Source organism: Gekko japonicus, unplaced genomic scaffold (genome assembly GCF_001447785.1).
Source record: "Gekko japonicus isolate JY-2015 unplaced genomic scaffold, Gekko_japonicus_V1.1 scaffold13, whole genome shotgun sequence".
Classification (NCBI taxonomy): Eukaryota; Metazoa; Chordata; class Lepidosauria; order Squamata; family Gekkonidae; genus Gekko; species Gekko japonicus.
The window spans coordinates 1,695,387-1,715,460 of record NW_015172553.1 but is presented as its reverse complement, the minus strand read 5'-3'; the positions used below and the strand labels follow the sequence as shown (position 1 = coordinate 1,715,460).

At 46.2% G+C, this 20,074-nt stretch overlaps 1 protein-coding gene across 1 annotated transcript in view; it reads right to left on the bottom strand.

Annotated features, from left to right (window-relative positions):
- TGFA (transforming growth factor alpha) overlaps positions 1–19,388 on the bottom strand; it is a 49,638-nt gene extending 30,250 nt beyond the window's left edge. The window contains exon 1 of the mRNA XM_015421123.1: positions 19,248–19,388. Within this exon, the coding sequence (XP_015276609.1) occupies positions 19,248–19,290 (43 nt within the window). The 5' untranslated portion in view covers positions 19,291–19,388. The remainder of the gene's footprint in view (positions 1–19,247) is intronic.
- Positions 19,389–20,074: the final 686 nt, after the last annotated feature.

Below are 20,074 nucleotides of genomic sequence, written 5' to 3'. Positions count from 1 at the left end.
CTCTCTCTCTCTCTCTCTCTCTCTCTCTCTCTCTCTCTCTCTCACACACACACACACACACACACACACACACACACACACACAAACACCCACTTTGTGTCCATTTGTTTTGGAGAAGCATAAGACTGGATTCCCAGACAAAAAACAGCAATTGCAGTTCAGTTCTGACTCAGTACTATATTTATGCACTTCATTTACATGCTGCCTTTCCTCCATCATGGAACTCCAGGCACTGTACATGTGGGGCTCCCATCCAGGCACTGACCAGATGCATCATTTCAGCACATGCCTGCTAACCATACCTGGGTCCTTCAAGCCTTCTGAGAACTGGGACCCACTTCTAAATCAATCTCAGCCTGCAACGTTTGGGCCTGTTTTGCGACCTCTTTGTCTATCATCTTGTTCTACAAGGAAAAGGGTAAGGCTACCACTAAGGCAGCCCACCTTTGGTTGGGACACCACTCGGACATTTCACGGTGCAGCAAATAGTGAGCAAGGAACTTTTGTGTGCTATCTGTATACACCCACACATACAGGATTGATAGGGGGAAAGAATGATATTGTCAGTTGGTTTTTCCATCCTTAGAAGTCCATAGCAGTTTCTGGACAATATTCCAGAAGAGGGGATGAGGCTACATAGAATCCTTTCAGCAACCCAGAAAAGATGGACTAGCTCCATGCATCCCCTTGCCCCATAAATCCAGAAGGTTCTGCCACATCCCAACACAACTGAAACCAGGACAGAGCTATACAAACCAGGACAGAGCTATAAAAACAGCAGACTCAGTTCCAGGAAGAAGGATAAGGCTTCACCCCAACAACATCCACAAGCGGACCACTCGGGCTGTCATTCACTTACGTGGGAAAAACAGCCACATACTTTGATAGGAGAGGAAGACCAAACATTGTTTTTTGGGGGAAGTTCAGGGCAAGAACAAAATCTGCCACCCTAACCACAAGGCAGCCAAGTCTTTATCAATAAAGATCCTGCAGGACAGTGCAAATCATTCCTAACTCCAGAGGTCCTTGTAATATATAGTACCTACACAAACACAAAACCATTATGACAGGGTTTTTTTGTTAATACAGCAGAGTTAGCATCTCATCATTAATTTCCATAGTTGAGGATTTACCGGTTACAGGAGAGGGGAGCTGGTGCAAAACTGATTGTCGAAGTTACTCAGAACTGTCCCAGGGACAGATCTGGCTCAGATCCCAACTGTTACAAGTGAGCTCTTGGACCAGCCAAGCTGCAATCCATAAATATGCCAGCAGCTTATCCAGGCGTGATGGGAACACGTTAGAAATACTTCCACCAACCTCATCCTTGGGATTGCTGCCCACCATGAATCAAGCTGGGGCATGGATTGCTACGCTCCCTCAAAAGTGGCCTCTCTCCAACCCAGCCAGGGCTTAGCACCCGCAAAAAACAAACATCAGACCGATTAGCTCAATTGGGCATTCTGAGCTATTAAAAAATTTATCAACCCGCCATGTTCAAAGCAATGGTCTTTGGGGAACATGAAGGCATGGAAACATCTGGAAAACACATCCAACGGAGGCTTGAAACACAGATGGTCCTTTCACACAGATGGTCCTTTCACACAGGTAGTTTGACAGACTTCCCTCCCTTCCCATTTCTTAACTACAGCATTGTGCAAATTGACACATACAAAGCTGACTTTTGCAGTCAGACCATCAGCTTGTCTAGCCCAGCACTAATCTGCTTGGGTGAAGCAATGGCCCCTCAAGATCTCCGGCACAGGCTTCCCTTGGCCTTGATCCCACCCCCCCACCCCCAACATGCTCTTAGTTCTAAGTGCTCAAGATTGAGTTCTGGCTTGGCTGCATTCAAAACATGTGCTCCAATTCTGATCTATGGCCCCTAGCACTGGACTTAAGCCCATTTGGGTCCTTCGCTGTACTGACTAAACTAGCGACGCATTTTGTTACAAATATTTCTCATCTCACTTTCCCAGTTTGTCAACAAAACCAATAGTGGTAAAAAAAAATACCATGGCCACAATAGTTGCCGTCCCTAACCTAACTACTTCCTGTGCCACCAGGGTTGCACTTGCAGTTGAGACATACGGTGTTTTCCAAACTTTTTATGTAGTGAGGAGAAAGGGGGCCAAATAGGCACCTCATTCTATTACAGGGGACATGGAATTTAACCCGGGTCCCAAGTCACTAGACCTCAGGAGCTCACCTCTCCTGCTTTACACTACACCATTCACTGGCAGAAATAAGCTTCCTTTTACTGCTGCTGCCACCAGAATACTTTAGAGATATCAAGTCCTCTCAAAACTAAACTCTGCTCCTGCCTCCCAAGAGACTGCTCTTCTCATTAAGAATATCAGGCTTTTCCTGGCCACCTGCTCCAAGTTACCCTGGATGCAAGGGAAGCTGCGAGAATCCAGATGCCGGCAACAGCCTGCCCATCTTCTCTTTGTGCCTTGCAAAGCACGGGCCAAGGACACAGGCAGACCATTGCAACAATTTCATTTAAAAGGAAAAATGTAACTTCCCTCGTACTTGTAGTCATTGATTACTAAAAAGAAAACCACAAAGCTCAGCAATCTCCTCCCCCTACGAAGATCAGCCAAGAGGCAGACAGAACTATCTTAAAATATATAAAGAACTGTAGGTACCTCTTTGAGGAGGTGGTTAGTCTGTTTTATTAAAGTTATGTTTTTATTGATGATTTGTAAGCCCCCTTAAGCCACAGAGAATGATGGGATATAAAATAATAAAACAAGGATCACCAGGTTTCCCTTTCAGGCCATACTTGGGCCTCTCTTTCCCAGCCATTCCTGGGTTTGTCTCTTTTGTTCTCAAAGCTTTTCCAGTTTCAGATTCCGTCTCCCTTCCCTACGAGTTCCCTTCATTTCTCGGGCACTGCCTTTAAGTACTCTCAGACCCCTCCCATTCTACCTAAAGGAAAATTGCTAGGCCCCCTCTATTAGCAGATTTCTTTAGCTCACTGCTCATAAGTCTCAACCCCGAGCAATGCTCCCTCTAAGCTATGGAGTCCTGTGAGCAAAAATTCTACTTTGTGAGCTACTGGCATTAAAGTTGTGAGCGAGCGATTTTGTTGCTGCATAAGTAAGTTTGCCCTGGAGCCGTCCTTCCTGAGCTAAGACAAAAAATGTGTGAGCCAGAGGCTAAAAAACTGTGAGCTAGCTCACACTAACTCAGCTTAGAGGGAACACTGACCCCGAGGCTGCCAGAAGCAACTCCTTTGTCCTGTTGGCAACCCTTCTTGCACTAGGAAAGGGCAGAAAGACTGCAGGCTAGCTGGCAAAACCTGATCAGCAACCTTTTGCCAATGGTGAAGATGACCTCTGAGCATCAACAGAATGCACAGTTGTAATTTTTACACAGCTACCTGTGGGGTAAAATGTCATTTTACCACACACATACCCTTCATTTAAGTGAAATACACAATCTCTAGAAGAGGCTGGTTGCAGCACGAATAAGGGAAAACATAGCTTCCTACATAAAATACACAACACATGAATGATTCCATGACTCAGCATACAAATGTTACTCTACATGATTGTGCACATGGATCGTGCATGTGGATTGTTTCCCTGCTAGAAGTCCAACTATGCAAAAGGGACACTGGTCAGTCCTAGACTCTTCCCTTGACAGCATATCAGCAATAATATGTTATCCCCAATCATGTGTTCGGTTTTCATGCCGAACTCCTGTATTTTCTAAAACCACTGCTGGAGTTTCAGTGTCACAGGGGTTTACTGGCAGTCTGTAATCATTGCAAAGATGAGCAATCAGCCAGGAGAGAAAACTCTTGTCCCAAATAGATGGCCCCATCTTATCCAGCACCAAGATAACCAGCAGTCACTCCTTCTCGGCAGAAAATGAAATTGATTCTGATTTTTATGGGCAACTGAGTACTTCACTTTTTGGTATTCCCGTGGCAATACAGTTGTTTACTAAAAATCGCAATGTCATCTGCATTAGGCATAGCAAACTCTCCCATCCTATTCAACAAGCTGTTTACCAGCCGCTGGAAAAATATTGCGGAATTCCAGAGTCCAAATGGAAGGACCTTGAACTCATAAAGGCAATCAGGTGTGACTGAAAAGCAGTTTTGCCCTGGACTCTTTCTCCAAAACCATCTGCTATAATGGTAATCAACTTAACTGACCACAGCATATCAGCCAAGTATCCATGCTAGACATGGTAAACTGTCTATAATCAATGTTCCCTCTAAGCTGTGGAGTCTTGTGAGCAAAAATTCTACTTTGTGAGCTACTGGCATTGAAGCTGTGAGCGAGCGATTCGGCTACTGCCTCCGTTAGTTTGCTCTGGAGCCCTCCCTTCCTGAGCTAAGACAAAAATGTGTGAGTTGGAGGCTAAAAAACTGTGAGCTAGCTCACACTAACTCAGCTTAGAGGGAACACTGTCTATAATCCACATAAAACCTTACTAGATTAGCCACCTGAACAACAGGTGATGCCCAAGAGCTTATGGTAAATTAAATCAATATTAAAAGCAAGCATGTCTTTAATGTCTTTCCTCAGTATCACTTAAAACCTTTCCATTAATTCTATTCAGTGGGAATTAGAGTAATGGATGCATGCCAGTGTTTATACGGAGCTTAGTCTGACCCTTTCCCCAGGCCTGGCCCTGAAAACTGCCTTGAATCGTTCCAGGACTCAACTGTATTGTGCAGACTCCTTCCAGCCATCTCAGATCCTACCTGGCCAGTGTATTGGGCTAACACATCAAAAAGGCCTTGGACAGGCCCTGACCTGGATAGCCCAGGCAAGCCTGATATCGTCAGATCTTAGAAGTTTAAGCAGGGTCGACTCTGGCAAGTATTTGGATGGGAGACCTCCAAGGAATATCAGCAGTTGGGAGGTGGGGGCAGGCTTTATTCAGCCACCTCTCTGAATATCCCCCAGACCTCCAGTAGGGGTCAGTCACCAGAGGTTGCTATGACTTCCAGGTGCACACACACAGTCTCTCTCTCCCTTTCACACATGCACATATAAAAATTCAAAAAAAAAATACAAACCCCCCACCAAAAAAACAAGGCCTTGAAATAATCTATTATAGCAGTGATACTCAATAGGCTAAGGAGTCACATGCATATGTTGTGAGCACTATTTCCCAACGTGGCACTTGCCCCATTTTTCATGAAAATGGGGAAGGCTAATGCCCAATGGAGCTTGTGGTTGGCGGATGGTTTCCAGTTAGCACACAGAGAGGTTCTAATCACCCTGTCCTTTCCAACACTAGAGTCTAACTTGTAGGGTACTCTTGATGTAGGGAAGCATTTACCTTTTAACATCCAGCCTAATAAAAAGTTCTGGAGAACTTTAAAGTTTGCACACTGCTTTGTGTCATACGTCTGACTTGCAAGCCCTTCCCCTCACTCCAGATACCCAAAGGCTGCCTACGGTTCAACAGGGGTAGGGAGACACAAGCCTACATGCTCAGAATTACTCTGGTAATTTAAAAAGTTATATATATATATATATATATATAGCAGATGGAAGAAATCAGCATTTGATCAAACCGTTTTATAAACGAGGATTCCTTGTGATGTCTGCACACACCCCTTGCATTACAGGCACTAACTGTTCAAAAGTATGACCGGTAAGCCCCGATATATATATATATATATATATATATTGTATGTCTATTTGATGGAGTAGCACACAGGGTATACAGTAGTCACACGGTCTTTAGGTTGATGGTAATTCCAAATTTGGCTCTCTGTGAGCCACAAAGTACCACTGCACTATGGAGTACTTTGCTTCTAGGACTGAATCCTCCCAACTCTCTTTATCTAAATCCAGAGACCCTTTCACCCTTCTTCCAAAAATAAATTCACAAGAAGACTCACCTCTGGAGTCCTGTGGACCTTCTTTAGGCAATCATCAACTGAAATAGTTTCTCAGTCCTAGTGGTGAGAGTCCAAATATGACCTCAACATCACTTTTAAGTGCTACTAAACCTCTCCACAAGAATATCCCACTAACGGAGATAGGCTGTGGTCATGAGGTGCTTAATGCCACAAATCTTCTAAAGATGCTCCATTCTGACAGGAAGCCCTTCCCCATCTGACAAAGTTTCAGATGACACAATATTTTAAGTAAAGCCTCAGCCACCACAGGGGCCTCAGCTGAAGCCAGAATGGCTGCCTGTAGATTCCTAGTGGAATCGCTTTCCTCTGAGAGGGACAATTTGGAACAAATGGCGCTGTACCTATACCTCTGTTCTTAGAAAAACCATACATGTGATGGAGAGAGATCTGAAAAGGTGCCTTGCCTTGCTCCAAAGCTTGCCCACTCTCTGGCATATCTTGTAAGACCTATTTGGGGCCAACTGAGGCCATGGAGCCAGCTTGCCGCCAAGCATACTGCACATGGCAAATCTTAATCAAACTCCATTAAATTTCATCCTATAAGTCTTAGACATCAAGAGCTGCTTAAGAAGCCTGTTCCTAAGGCTACACAATTGGTCCTGACCCTACACCCCCAAGATCTTCAGTGAAAACCACTTCCTTCTCCAAACCTGATTGCCAAAGTTATTCCACGAATGGGTCCAGGAGTACTTCCATAAGAATTCCTCCATTTCCCTCAGATTTTTTTGCCTCCAGGTTTTCAGATCCAATATCTGAACATTTGGTAGCTACTAGTAACTGCGGATCAGTGATCCCCACCATGTTTCTACCCCAGAAGCACTTTCTCCTCGACAAATAAGCTGCCAATATCAGACAAATCTTCCTCCCCTTCTGGAGAAATGCCACTTTCACTTGTGGTATGGTTGGTCTACTCTCTGTTTTTATAACCTTCTCTGCTCCACCCCACTGCCTCAGCATTATGCTGGCTGCCTCCCAGGGTTCTTGAGCTCATCCAGTCCCCTAGAATCATAGATGGTCTAGAGACAGTCTGTCCCAGCTCTCTCTGGTGCTTGTCTTCAAACAGCATAATTCTAGCTTCTCTCCCATGATGACCTTAAGCTCCTCCATTATTCCACTGACAAGATGGCCACAGGGACAATAACCAAGCATCCTGGAGACTCTATACTCTGAAGGACTGCTTGTAGCACAATCTCAGAGAAAGATATCTCATCGTATCATACCAGGAAAACAGATTCTCCTGGACTTGTAAGCCTTAGAATTGATTGGTCATTGATCACTACGTGATTTTCTGTGAGGCCTGGCAGCTCTTTGACCCTGAGAACAGCGGAGGCTTTGCAGACAGGCTTGGAAGCAAATGCTGGCAACTTGACCTTATGTACCAAACTTCCCCACAGTTGTAGCTGGTTCTCTCTTTCTGACTGGATGAACTGCCTGGCAGTGAGTCCTCCATTCCCTTTAAGTATGGCATCCTCCATCTTTTGGGGGTCCTTTCCCTTCTCTCCCAGATGGGGAGTTCATGATTTCAGAGGCTCATCAACTGAGGATCAGCTGGAATGTTGGGTTCTGCAGTTTTACTAGATTCTTGGGAGCCAGAAATAAAAAGGTTCCAGTGCAGTTAACATCCTAATCTTTCCTCCTACATAACTTTCAGCTCCGTATGTCCACTTATTGAACATCTTCCCAGATTAGCCCCAGTTCAAGAAAAAGATTTCCCTGAAGGGTTTGGACAGTCCTGTTGGGTCTGGGGGAATCACCAGGCCCCAGTGCAACTACTTAAATTCTGCCTCTTTGAATACAGAATAAGTAACAGATTTACCCCCTCAGGCATGTTCTGATATACCACATCCAATTCTCCACGGATCATGTGGCATGTCCTTCACAGAAGTAAGGAAAGACTCTGAAATCTTTAATTTGCAGTGTAGGTTAGGCAAACAATCTTTCTTCATCAGTTCCACCTTCATTTTTCCACGTCAGTGAGTTATGGGATTCTTTACCCACAAAAGCACAACAAAGATCATTACAATCTCCATACACAATAGCATTGGAAATAAGTTTTCTTCATAGAGAGCAGCTGCTTCTGCAGAGTGTCCATCCACCGCCATGCTTCAAAGCAATCATATGTAGCCCATTTTTTCCTTCACTGTTAAGGCGGGATGTAGGATGCAAAGCTACACAGTCCTCTTAATCATTCTCAGGGACAAAAATGTCACATTTCTAAATCTGGACTAATGCCAAACTCCCTTAGATCTTCCTCAGAGCCAGTTTGGTGTAGTGGATAGGACCACGGACTCTAATCTGGGAGAATGCAGCTGCTAGAGTGACCTTGGGCAAGCCACAGTTCTCTCAGAGCTGTTCTCTCAAGAGCAGTCCTTGAAAGAGCTCTCTCAGCCCCACCTACCTCACAGGGAGTCTGTTGTGGGGAGGGGAAGGGAAAGGAGTTTGTAAGCCTCTCTGAGACTCTAAGTGAAGGGTGGGGTATAAATCCAATCTCTTCTTCTCTTCTTTTACTTCAATGATTACTTCCTGTGACTCAAACATCTCACCAAATTACTTAGGGAAACCCCCCCCCCCAATCCTCTGCTTCCCCCCTCAAGTGGAGGCACTGATACACAAGTCAGAAATTCTGCTTCCCCCATTTGGCAAGTGTTGGGGGGGGGAAGCCTCTTCAAAGAATTCAGTGCTGTCTGGGAGGGTCTGATTCTCTCTTCTGTTTTCTCCTTCTCAGCCTCATTCTCAGGGCAATTATTTTCCTCCTCCACACAGTACTCAACTAGCCAACTGTCTAGTACAGCTAGATTGTAGCAAGTACTCAGGTCAGATACTTCCACTTCCCTCTTCTCATATTCATGGGGGAATTACAAAAATCAAATTAAATTGGCTAGTTATCTGGATTATGGATACATTGGTGCAGAAGGCAGGAGTGCAGGTCACTGTCTTCTTTCCAGGAAAAAAAAGACCAAGCTCATACAGCTATCCATCCAAGCTCAGGTACTCCAGCTAATGTTTCCTTCATTTTACCTGTGCCACTGGCTTCTGCTCACCCATCTTCTTCACAGCCTCAAATACAATACAAAGGGAAATCTGCAACTGCCTCTAGCAAGAGACCAGAGGACATTGTCTCCCAAACTTATGAGCCCAACTGTGTAGTAATCAATGTCTTCCCTAACTGAGACAAATACATCAACTGGTCCACCAAGCGATGGGCCAGTAGACACTTGGCTTTTTTTTTTTTTAACAAACAGAACCATCTTTTGTTGATATCGTTAAAGTGGAGCGAATTCCTGGACCTCTGTGCTACAAACATTTTTTTTTACAATTTCGCTCCAATCAAATACCAACCCTTGTGTTTGCTTGTCGTGCCTGAGTATGGGATTAAGTTTCATAGGTACTTTAAGAATTCTTAAGTCCAGCAACTAATATATTTGAATCCTCGACCAGCAAACTCAGATTTGGGAAAAATTGAAACCAAACAGGAAAGACTGAGAGCTGTAGGTCCATTTGACTCCCCGACTGATCCTTCTAGCTCCCTGCACCCATCTTCCTCTTTGAAAGTCAAGATCCCACAAGACCATAGAATTGAGGGCCACCAGATTTATTCATGAACAAGTATTGGGCCACCGGCTAATTCTGTCCCTATTCTGTAGAACTGTAAAGGGAATCAAATATGGAAAAATACTAGCCCATGCTCAATTTCTAGGGGTCCACTGCTTACTAGCCCCAAGGTCAAAGGATGCACCTTTCTTGTTCTGTTGGTTGGCCACTGCTCTTTCTGACCTATGAAAGGCCCTTCTTCACACCTGGGCAGACTGGAGGGTAGCTGGCCAAGCTTGATTCGCAAGCTGCTGCCTACGGGTAAAGGAGGCGAAGGTGGTTTCTGGTGCAAATTAAATGTTGCAAAGTGGTGTATTTTTCCCAACACAGATACTTGTGGGGGAAGTATCATTTTACCACACAGGGTAATTGGGACACCCCTCCACGAGGTTCATGCCATTAAGCATCCATAATTCAAGTGCTCCTGCAGCTCATGAAGGCTTGTGTAAATACCTCACAAAGGACAAAATGTGCTGATGAATGCTGAATCAGATCACAAAGCAAAAAAGAAAAGCCTTTCAAAAGGTAACAGTAACTTCTTCCAATAACAGACACATTTTAAAACCAGTTTCAAAATATATCTTGCCATTGGGGTTAACTACATAATTTAATCAAAATGAACTCTCTTTAATTACTTCACTATATTTATATAGTTACAAGCACTTCAGGTGAACTCTGGTACCCAACAGAAGCAGTATTAATGATCTGGAATAATGTTGCAATTACCAAACATAAATATTTGTTAGGAATGTGGGAGGACAGAACATTTAATGCAGCCCACATAAAATGGATTGATTTGCTATCTATGGAGAAGAACCAAGAGAGTGGACTTTTTCCTGTTCTTTGATGAGGCACTCTCTCATTTTCTACCAGACTCAGAAAGTCATTGATCCCTTATAGAACCCAAGAGTTCCTGCCATGTCTATGTGTCACCTTTATTCCAGCATGGGACTCACACATGGGGCTTTCAGGGGAGCTCTTGCACCTAGAACTGGCCAGAATCTGACCTGCTCAGTTTCACCAACAATGTCATGTCATATACCCTCCAGTCATACCCTGGGACCATATTGATATGATAGTAATTTTTGCTATACTATATCAGGCCTAACTGAAGAACAACAAAAGGAACATCAGACAAGGGCAGAAGAGATAATGCAAGTCATCATAAGCTCGCACAGGCTTGTCCTGGTTTGCTGCTTAGACTCTCATATACTGGAAGTATAAAAAGTTTCACAAAAGCCAGCCCATTTTAAGAACAGAAGACCCTGTGCAACATATCAGACCCACCTCCTCCTGGCAGAGCCCTCCCTCACAGCTGTTTGATTGGCTATTAGGCAGGCCCATTCTGCAGACTGCAGGTACCCTCCAAAGTCACACAAATGGATGCAATCAGCATTCAGAAGCCGGCCAGTTGCATGAGACTGCTCCATCCTCTTTGCAGCTTACAAATGTTTTCCCAAGACAGGGCACCCAATACTGCACAGTGGCAGGGGAAAAAATGGAATTACTCCAAAGTTCCTAGGCTGAAGTCCTACACACAAACACAAATCAGTAGCTCAGAGGCACTTACTTGCAAGTCAACATGCACTGTATCATCATGCAAGCTATTTGCATGGCTCCTACCTGTGCTAATATCTAATACATTGTGTAAAGAACATGGGCAAGAGAACACGTTTATCCAGCAATTGGGTTCAAGGAAGCTTCTGTCCCATGCACAAAATACAAGAGAACGTAATTCAAAGCAGTCTTGGCTTGGGATGGGAATTCCAACCACAACAGAAGTCGTACTGCATGGAAGAAGGCAATAGAAGCGGAATGTTGAGTAAATGGGCTTCCTGGCATGACAGTCATTTCCCCGCTTAATCGGGAGGAAACTGAAATAAAGTCTACACTCACACCAGCTGTTGCATAATTGGAGGAAAGCTCCACTATAGAATCCACACTATTCAAGGCAAGATATGCCCAGTCAGTTACTTATCCTTGGTTGGAAAACCATATGGATGGAGCAAAGTAGGACCATGGCCCCCCATCCCCAAACAGGGAGTTACTTTGGGTTGCTGTATTGGATTGTATGAAAGGGACCAAAACAGGTAGGGTTGGAGTACTGAAAGAAGTGGGGTCTGCCCACAGAGAATACTGCCGTTTAGACCTACACACAACAGCTCCAAAGTCAATCCAGAGAATCTTTTCCAGGCCTCTTAATAAAAGGCTTCTGTCATGGTCACCGGGTTGCAAAACCAGCTCCCTTTAGAAGATCAAAGAACCAAATGTGACCAAAAAGATATCAAAGGTTTATGTACATTTTGTATCTAGTGTTTTCTTTGACTTCACTCCTTTTATTGACAATGTATTTTAAGAGTTCCTTTTCTGATAACATGAAACTAGTCTCTCTTATTGTCCCTTCTCTAAGAAATTATTTTGTAGAGGTTGGCTACACAACTGCTAAATTACTGTAGTGTTAGGCCCACTAGGAAACAACCTCTACAAAGTCCTTCGAGAGTTTAAACTTAAAAGTGCTACTCATGCCCATACAATATTTAATATAAGGCGACCCCCCACACACACACCAGAGTGGATGCTGAGGGATAGGGGCTTATCTAGGACAGCTGAGTAAGCTCATGGCTGACAGGGTCTTGCCAGCTCACTCTTAACTGCTACGCTAAACCACTGAGCTGTAATACCCAGATTTCCCATGGGGGTGAGAAAACCAGTGAAGTATAGTAGGTCATGCACTGAGACAAGAGAGTGCATACAAACAATACTGGATATCGCAATAACATTGAGTCTCATCAACACAGTAAAATCCAGTCACGAATTAATACTGTGGTGCAAGAACAGTGTACTGTCCAATGACGTGTGGATGCAGCCAAGGTTGGGGAAGGTCCAGGCTGAAGGATCCAATCACCGTTCAGCCATGAAGCACCTTCGGTATCCCTAGACCAATCACTCTCTCAGCCTAACATACCTCACAGAACTATTGTGAGGATTCTGTGGAAGAGGGGAGAACATGTGGACCTCTCTGAGCTCCTTGGATGAAGGGTGGGATTAACAGACAAAGGCGGAAAACTTGTAATTGAAACCGGTCTGTCTAGTGAGGAAAAGGATTCCAAAGGCAGCATCACCACTGCCAACTATCTGGACCTGTCCAGAAATAACCACTTCTAACTTCCGGTAACCTGGCAACTAAAATGTCCAAATGAACCACAGGTCCCTCGCTCAATAGCAAACTGGTGAATTCTGGTGGCTGGACCTTAATAAAATCCAGTAGCAATCAACACACACGACAACTGGAAGTTCACTGTTTGTAAACAGGACGTGCAACAAAAGACAGCCACTGCTGTGTTTGCAGCCAAAACAGTGACATTGCGACTCTTGGAGAGCACACAACCAGCCAAGGCTAATTCACTAATTGGAGAATGACCCTACTATAACTGGAGAGTGCTCCAGATGTGTGCTAACTCTGTCTTTCAAACATTTTAAGGAAAATACAGGCATTTGTGGTTCAAGTGTGCCAAGGGGTATTCAGAATATCAACTGCCCATCTCAGCTGTTTCTATCCAGTTTTTAGTGTTTTGGTCTCGGCAGCCAAGCCATTTTAGCTTCTCATCCTAACAACTCCCATCCTTCCAGGGAGACCAAAGTCACAGGTTGACTACTCAGGGGTGGAGTATGCTACAGAGGACAGTCTGGTTGAAGTCCCTGTTGCGTCTCTATTACATCAACATTTCCTACATTTTGGTTCCTTTCTTTCACACATGGTGAAGAGGAACGGCCACACTGCCACTATGAGAAATTTAAGCAGGCAAGCAAACCAAGAGGAGGTGATCTAACATCAAGGTGGTCTAAAGGCTGACATCAAGAAATGCAGATTGCCCACAGAACCCACTGGCTAAGAGAAGTGGCACAGGGAAAGGGGGCAAACCTCAGTGGCCAACACACCACGGCCAATCCACAAGGAAAGAAGAAGAGATTGGATTTATACCCCGCCCTTCACTACCCAAAGGTGTCTCAGAGTGGCTTACAAACTCCTTTCCCTTCCCCTCCCCACAACAGACACCCTGTGAGGTAGGTGGGGCTGAGAGAGCTCTGACAGAAACTGCTCTTTTTCAAGGACAGCTCTGACAGAACTACAGCTTGCCCAAGGTCATCCAGCCAGGTGCAAGTGGAGGAGTGGGGAATCAAACCCGGTTCTCCCAGAGAGTCCGCGCACTTAACCACTGCACCAAACTGGCTCTCTGAGGGGGACCTGATGGGGCAGGGCTAGGTAAGGTATCAACCATGGAGAACAAACTCGGTAGAAGACAGCTTCATTTTCCAACACATTTACAAGAAAACTGGGAGGCAGATTTATAACACAGTAAGTTCCTCCAGAGAGCTATTCAGCAACAGAACCAGACCGGGATGTATAGACTGCTATGCTCAACCACCAAAAGAGCCAGTCTGAATGACCTTTGGTCTCTCTAGCTTGGTTTATAAAAAGAAAGTGGTTCAAGGGCAAGAAAGTGGGGCCAAGATTTTGGGGGCTCTGATAATTACAAAGGCAATTTATATTTTCCTTCAACTGACATTTTCATGGAATACTTTAAATGAGTGTGGTTGGAAATGTGTGCCTCCTTAATTTCATTTTTAATTAAGCAGACCACATTATTGCGAAACTCCTACCAAACCATTAGTTCAATACTTCTGTTAGTATGATGTTAATTTTAGTTTTCCCTGTTTTGCCAGGAAAAATTGGGAATAGTGTGTTCTGGTGCCCTGGACGCAACTACTGTTTTCCTGGGAAATGTCCAGCTGTAAAGGGGGTAGGGGTAGGAGAGAGACCGTTTTGTTCATGCCATTTCTTTCCTTAATGTTCAGTCTGAACTGCTGGCCTTTGCCCTATATAAGTTTCTTTGCCAAAGCTTTTACAGGTGTGCCTGGAATCTATTCATAGCTTTGGAGACAAAAGGACAACAGAAACAGAATGGAAACTGGTGGTGGAGAGTGCCCTCAAACCACAGCTAACTTATGGTGACCCAGTAGGGTTTTCAAGGCAAGAGACGGTCAAAGTTGGTTTGCCATTGCCTGCCCCTATACAGTGACTCTGGACTTCCTTGGTGGTCTCCCTTCCAAATACTAACCAGGGTCTACTGTGCTTAACTTCTAAGACTGGGCCAGTCTGAGATTGGGCCAGCCTTTACCATGGAAACTAGGACAGCCTAATGCACAGAGTTTACAAGCCACTGCTAATTCAATACTGCGCATTTGAGATTTTAAACATTTTGGAGCAAAAGGAGCATCCAGATATACAAGTCTCGTAATGTGGCTTGACACAGTATATTGTTAGATACAGGACCTCCCCGCCCTGGCTCCTTACAAGAAGATTAAGCATGTTTTTACATGGGTGTTTGCAAGCAGACATTTTGAAAAAGAGGGCACATTTCAGAAGTACACTTATCACTTTGCATATGGTTCAGCAACAAAACCAGATATGCTGACAAGACAGGAGCCGCTGCCAACCCTAGCCACCTGATCAGCTCACAGATATTTCCAAACACATTAAAGGGAACCAAGAAGGGTAAAGAGCATTCTGGGGTCTGTGGCTGCCCTCGCAAAAATGGACACAACGACATTGCCTGTTTGGACATCTGATGTGCAGCTTCAGCCATTTCCAGACCTCAATTTGGAATCTGCAATTCTAGAATCAGCCTTAAAACATAATAAGCAACATCTGTCTCTCCATGCAGAGAAAAATTAGGATCCACAGTACATTACTTATGGGGTAACTCCAGGTACCATGGAAAGCATCACAACACCCACCTGCAACATCAACAGCCAACTGCCTGGCCTCTTAGTTGAGTTACACAGCTCAAAAACCTCCTTACAAGAACATATAGTTTTGTGCTGCCTTTTATGCTGCTTGGAGCTACGGTGGCTCAGTGGTTAAGACGCTTAGCTGCAGACCGGAAGGTCTGTAGCTCAGCAGTTCGAGACTCTAATGCTGCATGACAGAGTGAGCTCCCATCTCTGGTCCCAGCTCCTGCCAACCTAGCAGTTCAAAAGCAAGACATTACAAGTAGATAAATAGGTACTGCTTCGGTGGGAAGGTAACAGCGTTCCGTGCACCTCGGCGTTTAGTCCTACCGGCCACATGACCATGGAAAAGTCTTTGGAAAGTGCTGGCTTTTCAGCTTGGAAACGGAGATGAGCACCACCCCCTAGAGTTGGATTCGACTGGCTTTCCAGCAAGGGAAACCTTTACCTTTTGCTGCTCAGGGCTCCTGCATTCTTCACAGTTTTCTCTAGGGGCAAGGGGAGGAGGACAAATCACCGATGCCACCACTGCATCTCTCAAGACAGGGTTCACCAAGCAACAACTGCTGCAGTGAGCGATGAGTGGCACGTGCGTTTGGGGGCACCAGGGATACAACATCATGCAGAGAATTCCCCCATCACCTCAAAGACGACAATTTTCTGCAGTTAGTCATCAAATGAGCCACCAGGCTGGTTCCTACATGCACAATTGAAACCAACTCTTAATACACCCAAACGTTTAAAAACTCAGGTCATTCAACAACTGGCCCAATTCCAATCTCTCCAGGCTTTGTGTCAAATTCGGCTTTCTCTGTTTCCCTCCACATGCAGCGCTTATGTGCGTGCGTGTGGGTAAATATTCACCTGGGATGCAGCACGCCGTTTTCTGCAGCAGACCCATGAAGCACGGTACTGTGTAGGCCCCAATGAGCAGCAAGGCTTCTGCTGGAGGCACTTCTGGTCAACTGCAGCCACAGCCTCCTGTCTGCCTCGTAGGCAGAAAAGGGCCCTTTTAAAGGCCAGTTCACACATACATGTACATCGTTTGATTATTTGCCGCTGACTGTGTGAATCAGCTTCCCTGACAAGTATTGTGTTCGACATGATGCAATAGGGAAGTTCCATCTGCGGCATTTGATCTGCAGAGGCCCCTGGCATGTGTACATCTGCGCCATGACGCTACAGTCATCAAACAGCGAAAATGCATGATCCGCCCATTAGAGAAACAGATACCAAAATTAATTGCATCCAGCTGAAACCCTGACCCAGAATTCGCTATCTGTACACTGAGGAACACCAAAAGCAATTAAGTCCATTAAATGCAAGCTGAAATTTGCAGCCTGCCTCTCAGAAGTTAATACCATCAAACTCAAGTCTCAATGACTCCCTGAGTAAGCATCCTTAAAAGCCCAATTTTAGAAGAGGACTCCAATAGATTTCCTGAGGAAAGGACAAACATGCTTCAGTTTATGTTACTCTGAAGCATGCAATTCACATGGATGGCTCTTTAATCCAGATCTATTTCTAATCCAGATCTATTTCTATTGTGAACCTTTTAAAAGTAACAGTTCATCTCCACTCCAGGAATGCTCCAGGACTGCATTCTCCAGAACCTTGGACAGGATTCCATGACAGACAACTTGATACTGGAAGATGCCTTGATGTTTGAGGACCACCACTGTCAGAGAGACCTCTGATTAAGTGCTGACTTTCTCATGAAGAAAGGGGCCATTTTTTTTGGCTTCCCCTTCCCAATAGTCATTGCTGCATCTTGAGATCTTGATTTGCTGTAGCCAGACACCACCTACACAAGTCTGAAATGCATCTAGTATTCCATTGTAAAGACTTTCCAAGCTGCAGACACTTCCGTTTCCCATTTTATACTAAACACCTAGACTGATTAAGAGTTCTGAGTTTGGCTGGCCTTATTTAAAACATATTCCATAACAATTGCTTTATAGGAAGTGGACTCTGGCTTATGACCACTTTTATAATGTAAAAAAATGTGTGTGTGTGGGGGGAGATTAAGCAAGGGGGCATTAAGTTATAGATGTGCCTTCATCAGCAAACATTGAGTTCTTGGGTTTCAAGCCATGTTAAAGCCACGGGGCACTCCAGTTGTTCACCTATAGACACAAAACGCCCCTGCTTCTAACATCTTCAAACTGAATGTTTTTTCCCCTAATACTTTTAACTTGAATATATATGCTGTACTTTCAAATCTCTTGTGTCTATGTATACACTCTATGCATGCCAGAGAATCCTGTCTATCCTCTATGTTAGAAATATCACTCTCAGAGCAATCCTAGGCAGAGCTACACTCTAAGCCTGCTGACTTCAGTGGACTTACAAGACTAACTGTGTTTGGGACTGCACTGTTAGGCTGTTTGAAAAAGAACACACAAACCTGCCTTATACTAGAGATCAGACCTTCAGCCCATCCAAGTCAGTCTTGTCTACTCAGACTGGCAGCAGCTCTCCAGGGTCTTAAGCACAGTTCTTGCAAATCACCTACTACTTGACCCTTTCAGCTGAAGATGCCCGGACTGAACCTGGGAGCTTCTACATGCCAAACAGCTGCTCTGCTGAGCTACAGCCTATCCCCTAACCCAGCAGCCCAGCTAACGGCTGAAGCCAAATCTTCTGCCAGTTGCTTTGACTACATCCTGCTAAAGTTAAGGAACACTTATGCAGCCCTGTTTTGACCCCAAATTCCCTTTTGGCTTTTACTTTTCCCTTGTGCAAATTAAGCCTGTAACTTATTTTTCTACTATTTTCTGGTGAGATGTCTGCACATTATCCATCAGACAACACATCAGCATGGCACACATAAATGATGGACTGGTACAAAAAAGTTGCATATAGTGACGATACACAATGCTGATTTAGCCACAAAAGCCAGCAAAAAGCAGAGATCCTGTAAATGCAACCACAAATATAAACGATAAACACAACCAAGGAATCATTCCTATTAAAGATCCAGGATTGTATTGAATGCAGTCCCATTTAGTTCCAAATCTCTAAACAGTGAGAAAACTCTAAACTACTGCTAGTTAACGCAAACAAAGAAAAGTTTAGCTGCTGTTTTAGAGGGTGTCCCAGCTCCTAAACTCCATATAGGAGTTTGTACCCGAGTCTGACTTTCAAAACTAACACCTCATTTGTCATAACATCTCCCATTAGCCACACAAACCCATGTATACATGGGAGGGGGCGTTAATGGTCATATTAAAAGAAGAAGAAAAATCCCAAAGAAACCTAACCATAAGCACCCAACTATTTAACATTTCTTCTTCTTTTTTTTAAAGGACAGCGGATTACCCAGCACAAGAAGAGCCCCGGTCCCTACCCTACACCCGAGGAGCCCTGCTGTGTAATTAAGGGAAGGATCCTGGCAGGCAGGAAAGCAAAGTCACCCTACAAGGGATTGGCCTCCTGCCTGTTTTCGTAAAGAATCTGTTTACAAGACGAGTCTCCAAAGATCACAAGGGACAAAAGACATTCCAGCATCCATTGTCCAGTCACCCAAGCGAGCCGTACAGGGACGAAATGACGGAGGGAGGGAGGGTACGGAGAGAAAGCAACGAGAGGCTCTCCCTCAGCGGGGAAGGTGGCCAGGTGGAGGGAACGCGGGAGCCGAGGCGCTCTCTGGAAAGCCGCCGCCGCCGCTGCCCCCCCCCCCCCCCCCCGGCAGGTTGACGCCGGGGTCAGCCTCGCCGAGTTCCACGGGACTTGCTTGCCCCAGTCCCCAGGCAGGGTCGCAGTAGCCCTCGACCCTCCTCCCTTAGGGACCTCGAACGTGAACGCCGCACGGAGATCCGCGGGCTTTACTCGCGAGTAAGCGCGCCTCGCGTCCGGCGGGGAAGGAAGGAAGGAAGGCGGGGCGGGAGGGGAAGAGAGCGACGGGATTCCGAAGACACGGCAGGAGGAGGCGAGAGAGAGAAGCGAGGCGGCTGGAACTTACCGAGGGTGAGCAGGGAGAGCTCGGAGGCGACGGCGCTGACCATCTTGCCGGCGGCGGGCGGAGAGACCGACTCACCTTTCCGCCACTTGGCCCCCAGCGCAGCCGACCATGCCCGGCCGAGGAGTCGCTGCTGCTGCAGAGGGAGGGGGGCGGCCGAGAGGGAGAGAGAGAGATGCTGGAGGCCGCAGGGAGGGAGGGAGGCAGGGAGGGTGTCGGGCGTCGCACGCCGCCGCCACCTGCGTCCTCCTGGCGGACGGGACGGGCGAGCGGGCAGAGGCAGCCGCGGCTCCCGCGCAGCGAGCGAGCGAGGCCTTCGGCGGGGCGGGGAGGGCAGGGCAAGAGCGCCGCTCCTCGCGCTGCGCCGGCCGGTTTCAAGGTGCGCTCCGGAGCGCGGAGTGGCCGAGCCGCGCCTCCTCCCTCCCACGCCCCCCTGGCGGGTTGGCTCCTCCGTCTCGGGCCGGAGAGCGAGCGGGGCCGGCGCGGCGATGCGGGAGGCCGGCGCTAGGCGGCGCCCGGAGGCCGCGCAGCCCCTCACTTGCCGGGCGGGAAGGGAGCTCGGCGCTTCAGCCGCAGACTTTCGCCGCGCGGGGACTCCCGCGTTCGAGTGCGCGGCGGCGGATCTCAGGCCGCAGGAGACTCTCTTTCCCCAGGCCTGCAGACGGCGTCGATCATTTTGAAAGGCTGCCCTGCCGGATATTTGGAACATGGAGGCTCTACGCTTAGCAGTGAACTCATCCAATCCGTTAAGGGAACATCCTGTTGGAAGCACTTGGTTGACAGTTATGGACGGATCATAAGAGTTGCCTTGCTGGTTCAGACCGAGGCCC